Source organism: Cariama cristata, unplaced genomic scaffold, assembly GCF_000690535.1.
Source record: "Cariama cristata isolate BGI_N322 unplaced genomic scaffold, ASM69053v1 scaffold3668, whole genome shotgun sequence".
Lineage (NCBI taxonomy): Eukaryota > Metazoa > Chordata > Aves > Cariamiformes > Cariamidae > Cariama > Cariama cristata.
The window spans coordinates 49,812-62,801 of NW_009630503.1; the positions used below are offsets into that span (position 1 = coordinate 49,812).

The 12,990-nt window shown below is 39.5% G+C and overlaps 1 protein-coding gene across 1 annotated transcript in view; it reads right to left on the reverse strand.

Moving 5' to 3' along the window:
• The window catches only part of IMPG2 (interphotoreceptor matrix proteoglycan 2), a 56,989-nt gene that overhangs the window by 27,853 nt on the left and 16,146 nt on the right, over nucleotides 1-12,990 (reverse strand). Inside the window, exons 4-5 of the mRNA XM_009705556.1 lie at nucleotides 6,501-6,532; nucleotides 6,378-6,401 (exon numbers count right to left, since the gene is read on the reverse strand). Coding sequence (XP_009703858.1) covers nucleotides 6,378-6,401; nucleotides 6,501-6,532 — 56 coding nt within the window. The remainder of the gene's footprint in view (nucleotides 1-6,377; nucleotides 6,402-6,500; nucleotides 6,533-12,990) is intronic.

Genomic DNA, 12,990 nt, shown 5'->3' on the forward strand with positions numbered 1-12,990 from the left:
TCCCGGGTGGGTGCGGCCCCGCCTTCCCCTCACGGGGGCCGCCCTGCAGCCCCTGCTGCCAGTGCCTGGGCACCCACACGCAGTACAGTTCTGTTTGCCAGTGTATCCACAAGATCAATTTTAACTAATCTGCTTGAGTTTTTAACGGAAAAATCCCCGAAGTTAACAAGAAAAACCAGAGAGAATGCTATGGTTTAAATCACACTTTCAAAAGAGGAGCAGTTTACAAATAGAAAAGCCTAGAATTAGCTTTCTAGAGTAGAGTACTACTTCTAGATTAGATGACTGGTTATAGATGTATCAAAATAAAATTCTCCAAGTTTCAAAGGTCCCAGAGGACTCTCTCAGTTACCGACTCAAACGAGCAGCAGCTCTCCAACAGGGTGCTGTGGTTAGTAACGTCAACTTAGGTACCAGGTTAGCCAAGTACTGGCAACCACAGACCAAACCAGGCCATGGGGCAACCATGAGAGTGCTGAAGAGCAAGGTGAGAATAAGGCCACTCATTTACAGCATAGCAAACCCATCACCTTGAGCAGCAGCAGGCCATGCTTTTTGTCAAGGCCGGGTAATATACTCTTACTAGCACTGAGGGGCTTTTAAATACAAGCCCCCAAGAGCTAACCAATCTTCTGACAAAATTCTGGGTCACAGCTGGCTGAAAATTAAAAGCCAAGGGCTTAAATAACATCTAGTTATTTAATCTAGTTTGATTAGATAACATCCAGTTATCTAATCAATCTAACCAAGCAAGACCAGTCAAGTATCAAATTTGGTCAAATTAACAGTTACCACTTTTTCTCAGGAGGATAAAAATACTGTTTTAAGAAACTGTGCTATGATTAACTTCACTTTATACACGACGTTTTTTCATTGCTTTACTAGAACAGTGAGGTCTGCTTTGTTTTTGCATCCATTTCTTTTTGCCTTCTACTTCCCCTTAACATTTTAATTTTTCAAATGCCCACTTTATTAATCTCCTAAAAAAGCAGCAATAGTACCAGTATCTCTAAGGAAGTCACTCAACTCACATGACGAAGCATATACTGATTTGCCTGAACCCACTGCTCTTCAAGGTAAAGGATTCAAATTCTCCATCAGTCACACCATTTAAAATATAAGAGATTTTTTTTTTTGCCCCACGATTAATCCAGGGCTCAGGCTTTATTTTTAACTATACCTACACAGGCAAGCCACTCCAGGTGGAGGGAATATATTCCAGCAAGAGCTTATTGTGAATGAGAGATATACATATGAAATGTAATTTCTATTGTCCTACCTGCATGAGTGATGCCCTGGACCACCTTGGCTGAGCAGTAAGCAAAATACAAAAACATACACGTATGTATGGAGAGGCAGGAAGGAATATACACAAGCAGATATCTAAGCAGCAGAATGAACAACATTGCACTGTATTTCCTTGGTAGAAACCACTGGTTTCAGATCGCACAGCTCTGTTAGACACCAGGATCTAGGCAGGTGTAAGACAAGACCCATAAGGGCCACAGAAGTTGATCTGAAGCAAACAGTGCTTATGGACAGCCTATACATATTAATACAGCAAACACAGCTCACAAATACAGCCTATATTGTCCTTTTTCAAACCCCATGGTACATACTTCTGTGTGACATCAGTCATGCCAGGAAAAGACTCGATAGGTTCCAGTCCACCAAACCATATACAGAGTCCTACTGACTCATAGGCAACTGTAGAGCATAAACAAGTTCTTCATGTAGAGCCATACTGTGTTGTTAAGGAGAAGTACCACTCTGGACCTGTCAAATGGGGCATTGGCGATACCATTTCACTCCCCTATGAAATTTTATAAAGGTATTATTTACATTTTTCTCTACATTACTCCTCAATTTAACACAAACTCAACTCTGTGGTTGAAGAAGGCAACATCTTCAGATTTGTACTACCCGTTCTTGGACATCTATCAGTTTATCTAGGACTGATATCATTGTTTATCAGTTTGAATGTCCTAAAGTCTGATTTGCTATGTCAAGCATTTATTTTTCTTAAACAGTATTATTTCAATGCTCATAGTGCATAAAGAAGGGAAAACCATTTCATGGTCTGATTTTCTCCTTTTTAAATATTTTAATCCCACATCCTTGAACTAAGTATGCATGCAATTTCAGAAGTATTTTTATGCAGGTACAGATGCAAGACTGAGTCTTGTACTCAGATTCTTTTCCTTTTAAATTGTACTTGCATGTATCTTCATCTTCATTTAGGTAGTTCTCGAATTTTGACCTCTTTTGGTTTTAATTAAAGCAGGACAAACCTTTCATATTTGCCACCTGGCAGCAGGGAGCACAAATGAAAATACACAACTGAAGAAGAGCAGTGTGGAACTCTTCACATGGGGCAAAGCCGTGCAGATGCTGAAAAATTTCTGAAATGAGCAGTATCGTTGCCAAGTCCACATGCAGACAGTAAAGGAGCTCAGGTATGTTTCTATTTCACTGCAGGCAGAGCTGCTGAACTGTTGAAATGATCCCAGCATGGAAGACAAACTCTTTCTTTCATGAAGGACATTTAGATAAACAGTACAAAATTTGAGTTGATACAACATCAACCATTGCTGCCACCACTGATGAGATATAGATCCTAAATTTGCCAATGTATTTCAAAAGCAGAGAACACAGAGGGAACAAAGGAGGTCCGGACATGATTTATCGTGACTAATTTCAGTGAGGCCAGAATCAGCAAGTACCAGTCAGAAAGGACACATGCTTCTATTTATTTCATTTGACATTAACAGCCACTTCTTCAGAATTTGAAAAGTAGTACATTATATTCATCCTTTTCCACTATCCCCTACTCCCCATCTTTTCTTCAGTATGTTATTGTGTATAAAATGCTCAAGCAAGGCTATGACATAAAAGCTCTAGTTTTCTACTGAGGCAATGTTGTTTTACTCCTTCGCCTTCAGTTGATTCTCAAGATCTGGCTTTTGACCCCCCAGGAATTAAACAAAATGACTGTCCTATTGTCACGAGACATACTCCAAAATTAAGAGAGTAAAATTCATTATGCAAAGCCCCAATGGCTTAATGAATAAAGCAATCATTAAAAGTCTTTAGCTGATGTAACGCTTCCACACTTCCAACTGGGGCAAAACTCTACAATGTCCACTGGGCTGCTCTATATACATCTGGACTATGTCCCATATATTACTTTTCCTTTGAGGTTTTCTCCTCAGTGGTACTCAGTTTAATCCCTCAGTTCCTTAAAAGGCCAGGCTAGCTGAGCCTTGAACCTACGTGAATGCGTGCACCAGCCTTACGGGAGCAAACTTTCATCCTGCTGTTACGTAATTGTCAGTAATGCCGGATTGCGAGTTATTCTGGGAAGTAAATTACACAAGTACAAGCCACCTTTCTGCCGGCTACACTAAAACTATCCTAGCATTTAACTAGCTGACACCAGCTTTTTCCCAGCTAGACAGAGACACTGTATTGACATCTAGGTAGAATTATATGAGATGTGTTAAATAATTTAAAGTCACAGCTTCAATTCTACAGCTGTTTATAGCTTTCAGCACAGTTTTGCTTTAATCTAGAAAGGTAGCGCAGTTAAAATGATCAACAGATATCAAGGGCCTGTCTTCCGTTGCAGATCAGTCCCAAATTAAGAAATCATTTCACAGAAACAATTGTTTCACAGCGAAAAAACAACTGGTCAAAGCTCATAAAAACTTGTGCCTGGGCTATGCTCTAGAAAATGAACCTACTGCAAAATCTTCTATGTTCTTATCAGTGGGAAAACTGACTGAGAAATATGCTTAGTGCTAGGCCTCCAAACTGAAATGACTGCTGCTGCACATTCATCAGAGAAACTGGAGTTCACCAGAGGACAAGTCAGAGCACCCCTGCTTTGAGACATCCTCTGGAAAAGCCTGTCCTTCCCTGGCAATGTGGGAGCCTCACCTGAACATCTCATCTAGATATCCAAAGCTGGTGCTTCAGCATAGTCCTACCATCCCTTGAGACATAAGACCAGGACACTTCTCCATTCTGACACAGATGGCACAGTTGGGTGGCAAGACAGCCACATTCCAATCACAGCATTGCCCGGCACCGGACCAGCCTCTCCCTGCACACGTGGGTCAGGAGGCGAGGACAGCACTGCCCACGAAAGAGCAGAACCACACTCACATCTCCTTCTCTGCAGGAGGAACTTGACACTAGATTTCCTACACTGTGCCTGCGGGACGGGAGGTGATCCTGGGTTGGGTACTTCCTCTGACTTCTTACAGAACATTTTAAAAAGGTCTTAATTTTATTCTGATGTGTGCTGGGAGGTCTAGGGTATTTTTGCAGGAAATAATAACGATAGCTCCTTGCAATACTGAGATGGCTCACTCACTCCTCTTGATGGAAGATGCCTGAAGTTAGATGAGACATCTTCTACCCATGACAGCCAATCATGGCTTTGTTTTTATATGACCCTGGCTTACAAACTTCACATCTTAAACCATGAATGCTCTAAGACATCCAGAACGCTCTTAGAGTAAGTTTGGTTTTTTTCATATTGCCAAAATAATTTATATAAATTTCTTCCTGAGGTTCCATTATCCAGAGCAAATCTACCTGTTTCTCTCTCACTGCTTCAGTCCTGTATCACTCTCTTGATGCTATAACACACTATCATATCCAAGCACAAGACAAACAACAACTTTTAGAAAAAAAAAGATACAGTAAAACCAAACCAAAGATCTCATCCTAAAGCTATGAACAATCAGAAGTAAGATATACTGGGATAAAAGCAGTGTATTTTTGAGAGAGATGTAATACAGTCCCACAGTGAATTGAGTAAAGTTTGCCAATTGTCTGCTGGAGCCCCTTTAATGCCTGTCACAAAGCACTTGATAAGATGGCTTTTGTACAAATACAACATTAATCACTCTGATCCACCTTTCAATCAAATGTTGGGCTTTTTGCATTGTTAGGTTCTTTAGCCCAGTGCACGCAGTGACTCTAGATTAATCAGTGTTGACTCTAATTCCTCTCATATATCTCTACATTTACTAGATTTCCTGAATGATCACATAGAGGGATACGGTAGGTTTTCAAACTCAAACTTCAGAAAGATTAATTTTTTCAGTCTTCAACATTCAAACTGAGATAACTGTATCTCTGAATTCACATTTTCTGATAAATAAGATGTGGTTCCATTCATGTGAAGAGCCAGTCTAGAGAATGGCTGATGCTAATGAGAAAGAATTGGACCCACAAAGTTTACAACGACAAGATTTTTTATTTATTTTTTTTTATTTATTTTCTCTTTAAAAAGAAAAGCATGTAAAAGTTTGGTCAACGTTGCATTCTCAACAGAGAAAGTTCTGAAAGACATACACTACCCAGTTGACCTGGAGGCTTTGGGGAGTGCTCTTGTCAGAGGAGTGCTCAGCTCAACAGGACAGAGAGAAACCAATCTCTTAGGAATCACTTTTGCCCTTATTGTCTCATGTTATTAATTTTAATACATAACGTTGTGGTTATGAAATCATTATAAGGATACCTAATTTGGGAAGTTGGGGGGGTTTAAAGCCTGTTAAGTGATTACTCTTCCCAGGAAATGAATTACTCATATTTATCATAGTTTTATGTGGCCTGTGAAGCAGGGAATTGAACCTACCAGTTTTTCAAATGAGTTCAGCACTAGGTTGTTTGGGTTTGAATTGCCCTAGAAATAACAGCCTAGATTAAATTCTGAGTAGGAATGGAGTAATAATTATTTGAGCTGGTTTTCCTTTCAGTTCAAAAAAAGAAATGAAAATAACAGGCCAAGTTCAGGTTTGCTTTGGTAAAACGAAGCCACAATTCAAATTAGTTTTCATTTTTATTGCCTTGTTAAAAGTGTGAGGAGCCCAAGTAGCCAATTCCCTTGTAATTGTTTTTAGAGCACATCTTTCAAAAGTTTTTTTTAAAAGCATTTTAAAAACATTCAATTTTTTTGCTTTTTGTAATGATGACCAGGACTACCTTAAAGCCTTTGGGAAAGGTTCGCAGAATAACCGGAACACTAACACAAGTAACTATGGACACATCTCTTTCCCGAAATAGATTTCCCCCACTAAACCTCTTCAGGTAAATAGCCTGCATCTGTGCCCAACGGCCAGCAAGGTGATGATATACTTAAGCAAAAGTACAAGCTCCAGATTGGCTGAGATATTTTGAGCATGCCAAGCATGCCAGGACAGAGGTTCACATGCAAGAAACAGGATTTCTCCACTACACTTTTCTCTATGCCCTTTTGCACAAAGGTGAATTTTGTTCATCTTCAGTGCACAAATCGACCCCAGCAGCAGCAAGAACTGGAGAAAGGACTGATCAGGAGCCTTTAAAAACAGAAAACTACTTACCCACATGACCAATCGGTGCAGGAGCTGACAACAGAGAGAGAGAAAAGGTTAAAAAAATGTCATGACTCAGCGCAGCTGATATCTCCAGAGAGAATAAAATGCAAGGCACACACAGATACTCACCTGCCCATTGCTTCCTTTGTATAGGACAGTTTCTGGAAAACAAACAAACAAATCCTAATTACATTTGAGTATCATAAAGTGCAAGGAATTAAAATGCAGTTTAGACCACTTTGTTTCCTCCCCTGTGCCAAAATAATTCTTTTTTCTTTGTTCTATGTTCATTTGTTAAGTTCAAAATTTAATAATAAAGTCCCTGCTGAAAATAAAATGTGTCCTACATTTGCAAAATACAACTGAAACTCAACAACAGGTGCTGTAAAGAGCAGTAGGTTTGTCAGAAGATGCTCTGCATTTTCCTGCATTGTTCTGCAGGAACAATGTTCTCTCACCTTAGAGGAGGCTAGCAATAAGATCCTTTTAACCAAGCCATCTAAAGAAATACAATATGACTTCCTCTACTTGTCTACAAATTTAAAACCACCTTTTTGAAAGTACAGTTAGAGCTTAAAGTAACATAGTAGGATCAGTCTGAGGACTTTGTTTGTGGCTATACAAGGGACAGGGATGACTTTTTTTCATTTATTGGTGTATATAAAGACTAAGTCAGGGCTATATAGTTCACAATTTTTCATCCAAATTCTCATGGTATTGGTGTCATTGGTTCTAGATAGGAGTCACAGGAGTTTCTGTGAGGAACCCCACAAGAAGTAGAGAAGATCCTGAGCAGTTTGCAGCATCATAGCTGTTGAGGAATAATGCTGTATCCTGCTGCTGTACCAATGCAAACAGAATATAAAATACTTATAGAAGATTATTGTCCACACATAAAATTTCTGTTTCTCTCTGGTTTGGGGGGACAAGGGATTGTTTGGCCATTTGTTTATTGGGCTAGCTTTCTTTACATAATCAATGCATATATATTTTTCAGTAAAACTCAAACCAAAGTGGATCAACTCAAATACCTGCTTCGAAGTTAAATTACAATAAATTTAGCACATGCTATTTCCACTTTGAAAACTTCTCTGCAAAACACCCATGTGTATTTAGTGACCTAAGGACTGTCACTCTAAGCTATCCTGGTGATTCTTTTTGTGAAGGAAGAGTGAAAAGGCAAAAGAGACTTTTTTGAGCAGGTTAGCCTGCTCATTCTCTTCACTTGTGTTTCTCAGAAAGTGTAGAAGTTTAGTCTTTATTGATTTGCAGCCATGTCAATGACTACCTTTCTCTTCTCTCCAGGACATCTGTGGACAGTAAGTGTGATCACGGCTAGAACGGTAGGCAGCCTGGAGATCAGCCTGAGGGGGGCTTGCCAAAATACTAATTTCACTCAGTTTGCTTTTCAGCATGTCCTTTGGCCAACCTTTATCGCACAAGTCCATTAAATGAAGTATTTGGAGATACTTTAGGATGAAAAACTAAGACACACCAAGACCAGCCTTAAGTGACAAAGAAACTAGCAAGACTAGGTAGTCTACAGTGAAAAGTTTAACTCGGGGCCATTAAAACTGTACTGGACTTTGGGTATTTTTTTAAGGGGTCATTACAGTGCTGTATACAGTACTTGTACCCAGCTTTAGTGCACTGGGATCTGCAAGGAATAGAGAGACCAATTGCCTCTCCACAAGCTTTTACAAAGTGATATATAAGTAGTAGCTCATATAGTAAAATGTGTTTGTTCATTAGAAAAAGAGACTTTCTTCCATATTCAGTCAGTCAAGGCAGTTTGTAGGTGCTATTAAAACCAAACTGGTTATTAGGGGCCCCACACATCTTTTTAATACCACCTGGTAGTCCGTACTCTGCAGCTTTACCCCGTGTTCCACAAAGGCCATTGACAGCAGAGGTCAGCACAGTCCTGATCATTTCATAAGCAAAGACGCAGAGCTGCCCCAGTGAGGGGTGCCTTGGCCAAAGCTCTGTTGCAGGGCAGCCTGAGGAGCTGGTGGCACCCAGCTTTCCCGAGCCTGGGTCCCAGGACTTCACCAATATGTCTTGTTATTTCCAAGTCTTCTGTTCAATTAATTATAAGACCAACTTGTAAGTACCAAATCTGAAATGCTGAATTATTATTTTAATGGCCAAGGCCTTGAATAACAAACATGACACACTGTCTCCACGTCTACATTAAAAAAAAAAGGCATTAAATTTCTAAATTCTCATCCAATTTTGTAGTAAACTAGCAAAGGCTAATACTGTATAATTGGCTTTGAATGACAGCTTCTGCATAGGGTAGCTGGATTATTCTGTAATTCATCTACTTCAGGGCAGAATATTCTTTCTTCATTGCAAATCACATCTTTTGTGAAATTAAATAACTTTAAAGGATTAAATGCTTTAAATGACTGTTTAAATGACCTGACTTTTCATCATGCTTTCTCAGACAAAATATCCCACTGGATTCAACAGCAGCTTTGAGAAATAATGGTAAAGATTGTCACCCTTACATTTGGTTGCTAGATAATGCTGTAAAGTTACTGCAAAAACAACAACAAAAAAAGCATGAACTGTGAATTACAAAAGAGTTGATAAAAGAATTATCAGTCACCCATTAAAACCCATATGCCAATGCAAAGCTTGCACAGAGATGACTATCATTTTGCACCTTTATGTCACAGGTAAAATCTTAGGTTTTACAGTAAATTCAAAAGGTACGGTCTCAATACCCAGCCTTCAGTTTCTCACAGTCTACAGAGGGCTGAAAAACAGATTCAGACATTTTGGATCTGTCCTACAGGCTGAAATATAAGACTGGTTTTTATAATGTTAAATGTTGTTTTTTTTTCCAACTGAGTATGTGAAAATGAAGCATCCCCCTTATTGCTAAGCTGGCATGGTCTGCAATAGTTTGTAATGAGATTGCTCTCCTCTCTCAAATATCTAATTCTCATTTCAGTCTGGGGTGAGGGCAAGCACTGACATATTTGAATTTCATGGCAAACAGGCACCTTTTTCCCCTAATTAGAAGCCAAGGGCTCTAGAGTTTTAACATTGGCTTGGTTTCTCATTTAGTACACAATAGCCTTTGCCAAATCACCTCACCTCTCTGGCTCGGTTCCTTCATTAACAAGATGGAGTTAGAAACATACCTACCACACAAGGATCTGGGATTAATTAACATTTTTATGCTTTGCATACTTGAAGTGATCTAGAAATAGTTCTACATAGCAGCAGCAGCCACGCCAAAGCTCAAGGGGATGGTTTTTACTCAGTGAAGCTACCTCTGGCAGATGCTTTGTATAAAAATAGTTCTCTTGAAGCGAGACCTTCATAACTTTATTATACTACTACTTCTAAAGCTAGGAGCTGAGTTTTGTGTCAGTTGCACTAGCACTTCACTTTCTCAACAGACCACAATTAGTTTTATATAATGCAAAATTATCACGAATTAATACGAGTACATAGCATTAAATACAGACTACCACAATACCATAAATCACATACAGTACCAACTGGATGGACGAGCTTCTGTCAACTCATGAACTTGCAGAAAAGCAATTATATAGGATACTCTCGTCTGATCCTAAGAGACGATTGTTACGCACAGAAGACAAAATATCTCGGAGATAATTCCAGGCAGGAGAAAAAGGTGGAGGAAATGTCAAGGAGATCTTAAATAATCTCATATTAGTTTAATCCCATCTGTGTAGGACTGTACCAAGCACATTTGATTTAACTCACTTGTACACATCATTTCCAACAGGAAAGTCATACCAAGAAACAATTCTCTCTCTGCCTGTCCCGATTCCTCACCATGGTGCATGGCAGAACCACGCTTTCATAGAGACAAGGCCAAAGCACTGTGGGGAGCAGAATTCAAGGAAATGGATGACAAGGTCCAGAACTGAAGCTGGAGGGAAAGGCTAGGATGGAAAGCAGTGCTCTGAGGCACAGCCCTGACAGATAAGGTGAAAATAGGGTCTACAGTGGGTAAGAGGAGAGATAGCAGGGAAAGCTTAGTGAACAGAAACTGTTTTAACCATGTTCAACCTGAAATGAAGGCTCGAGATCCATGGAAAGGTGTCAGAAACAAGCTAAGGGTCCAGTCTGTCCAGGAGGAATCACTCCACAGCAGAGGTGAATTCTCAACATAGAAGTGATTCTTCAGTGTATGATAGGCAGTGCTATCTAGAAACAAGGTACAAAACAGGGAAATAGAGACTGGGACATGTAATCTGCCATAAAGGATGGATCTGCCCTATTACATGCCCACACTGGAAATGCAGGATGCATTAGAACTTTATGATGGGAGCACTGCAGTATCATGCTTTAAGCTGGATTTTGCTATGGACTCCGGAAGGAGATTCTACTTGTATTGGAAAGACAAAGGTCTACCTACCTCCAACTTCCATTAGAGTCTCTGTGTAAAATCTAAATTTCCTGAATTCTCCAGGAATTGTAAAACATCAAGTTTCAGGATTTTGATTAATTAAAAAACAGCCCCAAATTAACTGACCAACAGAACAACGACAAAGTCATGCAAGTCGGTGGGCGTTTTTGCTTGCCTTACGTACTTTGATGAACAGAAATGTCACAACAATTATCTCAGCCCACCATGACTTTACTGGATGTGTGGCAGTTAAAGTATGACCATCAGTATTTTAGATTCTCTCAAGAGAACTCTCTCTTGGTGGCAGGTACTGCTGAGCTTCATTACCACATGGGAAGAAGTTCTATGCAGACAGAAACCAGGGTTAAGCAGCAGGCATGGCCCTGACTTGTGTATCTTGCTCCAGCAGGAAGTTACCTCTTCATCATTATCTACATTACTCCTGTTTGCTTGGGTCTTATCTCTCTTTTGGAAATAAAGATTCCAAGACTGCCACAAATAACAATGGCCAAAGGCTGGGAAATCACAGAGTTTGGAGATTCTCACATGCCAGCAGGAACTTGGCAGATACACAGCAATACTGGGTGTATTCTGCATCTTGATTGTCACTTTTTTATTCCTCTAGCCGACACACACAGCCATCTATCTACTCATTTTGCTGAATAAAACATATTCTCTTTGATAGAGACATCAGTGTGGGTTAGGTTCAGAGCACACTGGCAATAAAAAGGGTATTAAACAAAAGGTTGTAAAATTGCTCACAGCAATCACCCAAGAAAATTGCCAATTTTTTTTTTCCAACAGCCAAAGGCCACCTTCAAAAAGTCAGCATGTGCTATAGCTAAACATTATAATACAGTTCTATTACAAAACAGTAGCAGTCCTACGTTCAACATGCACATGTGTCCTATTCCCTTGTTCTCTGTTACATGATGTCAGGCTAATGAGAAAAAAAAAAAAAAGGAAGGTAAAAACCCCCCCCCAACTTATAAACATGATTTAGTAAAGATTTTTTTTTTTTTTATTCCCTAGGAAGGAAGTGTATTTTTTTTTCCTCCTCTTCTAATCACAGTACATTTCTGGATTATATTCATAACAAGACCTGACATTGTTTCTTGTTATATGAGCATATATACTATAAGTCAATGTGAAATCACCTGAGGCTCCATGAAAAAAATGTAAGCAATCAAGGTATTCGCAAGGTAGTGATAAGGTAAAAGGTACTCACCAGTATCTTTCCACAGAAGCCGAATGTTTACAGTGTATTCTGCACACTAGTTTTTTGGGTTTGGTTGGGGTTTTTTTGTTTTAAAGAACCACAGACTATATAAGGATGTGCTTGACTTAACATCTACTTTTTTAAAACTCTTGAAAATACCTTTGTTCTACTACCACACCACATTTTTCACACCTTAGGTTCTTTTAACTTTGTTCCTTCACACGAAAGCATTCAGTGCAGCATCTTTTGATGCAATTTGTAAAAAATGCTGCTTGCAGGACAGCAGGTGTCAAAATAGTTCAACCAATTGCTCCAGAACTGCTGCATTATATCAGTAATTTATAAAGTTAAAAAATGTGCCCAGCAGCTATGTGGGTATCTTACAAATATCATACACCAGCTGTAAACGCTCCTATGAACAGCACGGATTGTGCTGGTGTGACAGCAGTGCTTCAATCTCATAGCAAAAAGCACAGGGCTCCTGGAAATTCCACAGTTACTTTTACTTGTGTTTCTTCCCTCAGTTTTTTTCAAAAATTATCTAGCACAAGTGTGAACACAGCCACAGTCACAGGGCAGAGTCAGGGCACGCTTCGGCAGTATCAAAATTCTAGACACACATGTCCTGAAGCATAGAGCGACCACAGGAACGGAATAAATGAGGATATTCCTCATAATACAGTTATACTCCCCCTGAAATATAGCTACATAGTAAAGAACACAAGCTGAGATAATTTATATGAAGGAAGGTTTGTATGAAGAAATATACTGCAAGCAAAACTTCCCTTTCAACTAGAATTACCTTCTCCTTTTCCATTTCTGCAAAGATTTGAAAAGAGATGGAGGAATAACATAATCCCACACTTTGTAAATCTACCTAATATCCAAAGAAATTAGTTAGGCTAGTATTCTGCCTATGTAAAGTACTTTCATTTAACATGATCACACGAAGTAAAATGAAAGAACTTGGGGGGGGGGGGGGCGGGGCGACGGGCCAGCGCTGT